Source organism: Lactuca saligna, chromosome 7 (genome assembly GCF_052625555.1).
Source record: "Lactuca saligna cultivar CGN05327 chromosome 7, ASM5262555v1, whole genome shotgun sequence".
Taxonomy (NCBI): domain Eukaryota; kingdom Viridiplantae; phylum Streptophyta; class Magnoliopsida; order Asterales; family Asteraceae; genus Lactuca; species Lactuca saligna.
The window spans coordinates 21,469,493-21,474,333 of record NC_136423.1 but is presented as its reverse complement, the minus strand read 5'-3'; the positions used below and the strand labels follow the sequence as shown (position 1 = coordinate 21,474,333).

General features: G+C 30.1%; 1 protein-coding gene across 1 annotated transcript; it reads left to right on the top strand.

The window, feature by feature from the left end:
- Positions 1-1,292: 1,292 nt before the first annotated feature.
- LOC145006731 (uncharacterized) lies at positions 1,293-1,913 on the top strand. The gene is made up of 2 exons (XM_078965789.1): positions 1,293-1,604; positions 1,680-1,913. The coding sequence occupies exons 1-2, from the start codon at positions 1,293-1,295 to the stop codon at positions 1,911-1,913; spliced, it is 546 nt and encodes a 181-aa protein (XP_078821915.1).
- The last annotated feature ends 2,928 nt before the right edge of the window (positions 1,914-4,841 follow it).

Below are 4,841 nucleotides of genomic sequence, written 5' to 3'. Positions count from 1 at the left end.
GTATATTTTTTTGAACGACATACATACATACATATATATATATATATATATATATATATATATATATATATATATACACACACACACACATACAATAAACTACTCCTAAATTATTCCACATGTGTTTACAATGGGACTCGAACCCTCAATCTCAAGGAGGGATGACAACACCAAATACCGTTGGGCTAGATATTAAGTTGTGAATTTTGTATATTAAACTGTAAATGAACTATATAAAGTTATATTTTACATAAATTTTGTGTTAAAATATGGAATGATCATATGAATGAAAATATTAGGCTAACAGTAGCGTGATTTTGCTATTTTCTTATCATAAAAACAAAAATTAAGTTTTTAACACATTTAGTAATATTCACAATACATATTTACTTATTAAATGAGAGCTCTTAGTGTTATTAATTTTTTTGTGATTCTCAATTGAACGAGATGATATATATATATATATATATAGAGAGAGAGAGAGAGAGAGAAAGAGATATGATATTTTGCGAACCCATATTTTTCCGCAAACTCCTTGAATTTTTTCATGTGAACTTTAAATAAAAAAGACTTAAAGCACTAAATTGGTTATATAGAAGTTTATTAAAAAAAATCTTGAAAACTGTGCATAAATGAAAAATACATATATGCACAAACGTCGGAAGTGCATATGTTAACCATTATATCTAACGTTAACCATTCTAAGCCGTTTGAATACGGTTATTTTAATAAAAAAGAACTTTAAAAGTAATTATTTTTTCCTATATAAATACCTATTATATTTAAACAATTTTTTAAACACATAACTTCTCTGTTTCTCTCTATAAATCTCAATTATCTTCAAAGAACAAATTATGGATCCTTTCGACCCGTCCGATGATTCCGATGACGATATATTCTTTAGGATGATGTATTAGTATTATATTAATGAGTTGCTACAACCAGACCCAGCTCTACTACTAACAAGACGTGCAATGTTAAACAGAAATCGTGAGGAAGGACACGATCATCTATATCGCGATTACTTTGCGGATAATTGTGTATATGGGTCAAAAGACTTCAAAAGAAGATTTTGTTTGAGTAGGAATGTGTTCCTACGGATCGTCAACGCCTTGGAATGCCGTTATCGCTTCTTTACTATACTTTTATACAAAAAAAATCTAGTACATGTTTCTTTAATTTTACAACATATACAATGTATTTTTAAACTGTAGTTAATATATGTTTAGGTATGAATTTTTCCAATTGAGAGATGATGCTAGAGGTAGACGAGGGTTTACAACTTTGCAGAAATGTGTACCGGCCATTCGTTTGATGGCTATGAGGAGTCACCCGACACCATGGACGACTATATGAGAATGTCCGAAAGAACCGCAAAGGAGAGTTTGTATACATTGTCAAGGGGTGTTGTTGATACATTTGGAGACATGTATTTGCGGAAACCTTCGTTGCATGATTTGCAAGAATTGTATGCGGCACATGAAGAACGGCATGGGTTTCCTGGAATGATTGGAAGCATTGATTACACACACAGAAAATGGAAAAATTGTCCGGTAGCATGGAAAGGGCAATACGCAAGTGGTCATTACGGATCACCTTCGTTGGTTTTATAGGTTGTTGCTTCTCAAGATTTATGGATTTGACATGCATTTTTTGGCGACGTCAACGTTCTTGATTAGTTGCCAATATTCGACGATCTTTTGAATGGAAAGGCCTTAGATGCTCCTTTCACGATGAATGGAAACGAATACAAATATGTGTATTACCTTACAGATGGAATATATCCTCAGTATTCCACATTCATGAAGGCATTCCGCTACCCGGTTGAAGAACTAGACAATTTTTTTAAAAGAAGACAAGAAGGAGCACGTAAGGATGTAGAACGTGCTTTTGGAGTGCTGAAGGCGAAGTGACATATAGTCGAACATGCATCACGACCATTGGATTTAGAAACTCTACAATATATCATGTATGCATGTATCATAATGCATAACATGATAATAGAAGATAAATGACGAAATATTGCACACTATATCCCAACGGAGCCCAGACACGTTCAGTTTCAACAAGGAACAACAGAGTATTTGTATCGCGTTGTTGACATTCAGGATGCAAATAAACACAGACAACTTCGAGAAGACTTGGCGGATTATATATTCTATGGTAACAATAACGATAACGAATAACGTTGTATTTTTTTTTTTGAATTCGGATGTTATTTTTTTTTTTGAATTTGGATGTGATGTGTAATTTAATATGTATGTTAATTTTAATCTTTAAAAATTATTATATGTTATTTATATTTTTTAAATGTTATGTTTTATTTATTATGTTATATTTAAAAAATATTTGTCTAAATTAAAAAAAAAAATTCGAACAAAAATAATAAATTATAAAATGGAAAAAGATACATGTATAATAAATTCGAAAAAAAATATAATAAATTTTTAAATATATTTTATTTGTTATGTTTTATTTATTATGTTATAACAAGATACAATATGATGATTATTTCTCCACTTGGTGTTATAACATCATTGATGATGTGGCTTGTGATGTGACACCAAAATGATGTTAGATCTAGTTGCTCACACCTGGTTTTCTAAAAATTTATAAAAATTAACGATGCATATAAACAACTATTTAAACATGTTCTTAATAACAATTGGTATTTATAAGCATAATTTGTTTAGATAGCATCGTAATTTCTGTTAAACTTTATGCTTGGCTTTAATCATATTCATGTGATTAATGCCAAACGTTAAAAGAACCCAACAAAATTCATGTTACATTGCATTCATGCTACAATTTCCAAGATTCCTATCGTTTTCAAACAATACAAATCGCCTAAATCAACCACACTAGCTAAAAACCGATAACCGATACTTTATCTTTTATGATGTAAAACTATCATATACGTTTTTGTGTGTCCTTTTCGAAGATTGGGGAAATTTTAGATTAGAAAAAAAGGGAGAAAAAAAAAAAAAAATGAAAAGGACCACCATTGTACCACGGAGAGCAATATAATCTTGATTGAAATATGACCAAAGATAACAAAGATGTTAAATGAGTGGGAAATCTTTATGTACACATCTTGTTTATTTGTGAAAGATTGGTACACCTGTGTTTGGATGTTACTACTTAATTTTCGTCCATATTTTCCCTCTTTGATTATAAAAGTACGGTTTCACTAAATTAAGAAAATTATTTATAAACGGTCATGGTTTTATAGAATATAAAGTTATTTTTTTTTTTTTTTTTATTTATTATTTTTTTTTTTCAATCTAATGGAAGGTTCCTATGGTTTTAATGTCTTTCGTGGTTATGAAATGACTTATTTATCATTTTTTTTTATAACAACAATTATAAAAAAACAAAAAAAAGTAAATATTACCAATATCCGACACCACAAACCCTCTTGTACGATGCTCATTTTCAAAACACTACCACCACTGGTTATCGCCCCCACCATCATAACTCCACCGTCACCACAACCAAGACAAAATCCATAAAGGGTCCACCCAACCCACCCACCACCTGTTCTTGTTACCCTCCACCACCATCTCTTCCGGTTACTTTTCACCAACACTAAAATCTATTATCTTCACTACTACTAATAACAAAATTTTCTTGTAAACCTGGCTCTCTTTAGCATTTAACAATGGGAAATATACATTAACATAAACTTATATCTTTCTTTAATATGAAGCCTAGCTTTGAAATTCTGTTTTTCATGGTTTTAAATTCAGGTTGAGGGTTCAAGTCACATTGTTGACGTAGGTAGAATAATTTAGGAGTAGTTTAGTGTATATTTATATTTGTCGTTTAAAAAATAAAAAAACTAAACACAAACATGAATGAACAAAATATAATCACAAATATATGAGCACAAATTCGTTTAACACATGACACAAACAAATTATTGAACACAAAATACGAAACAAGTGGATTTAATCTCAACATATTATAAGCATAAACGCATACATTAAATTGCAGAATTTGCTTCCAAAACATATTTATTCAAGTATTTTCGAAGAAATATATTTCATTGATATATAAAAACCTTGAGACGTCATCGTCAATACATATAAATAAGCATAAATTTGTTATAATAGACCTTGTAACAATTTATTATACTATGGCTTAACAACTCAAATCACTCATCAATCCTGCACATTTGTACTGTTCCTTGTGATACAAAGAAAAAGAGTGGGTCAAGCTTGGGGCCCTGGTGAGTACATATGTGTTTCAACCCACAATAATTAAGTTATTTAATTATATAATTCACATAAAATATTTCACCCGATTACCCATTCTTGTTATTCTCACATATTGATCCTAAAATATAGATCTCAAGGGACCTATCATGAGGATTATCATCAACAACGTGTAGACAATATTGCTTGGGGGATTCCTTTAGCAGTATATGTCAATAAGGCAACCCTAGGAAGGGGACATGTATAGTATATCAAATGAACATATATTTCATTAACACCTACATGTTGCAAACCCGCCAGTGTTTCCACTTGCTATCTAGAATAGTCTGTGGTCGTCATCTATACTCTGCTAGATGACCGATTCATCAATAGTCAAGTCCTCTAATCATCATTGCATCATTTTCATCATTCATCACTACCCTATATATATATATATATATATATATATATATATATATATATATATATATATATATATATATATGATTAATTCAAGTAAATATCATATAATTCATTTAACATGGATATCAAGTAATACAAATAATAGGCACACATAACATTTAATTATCTAGATATTTTATATCTATGTGTATACTGAAAGTAACTATGCACTCACTTGTTAAA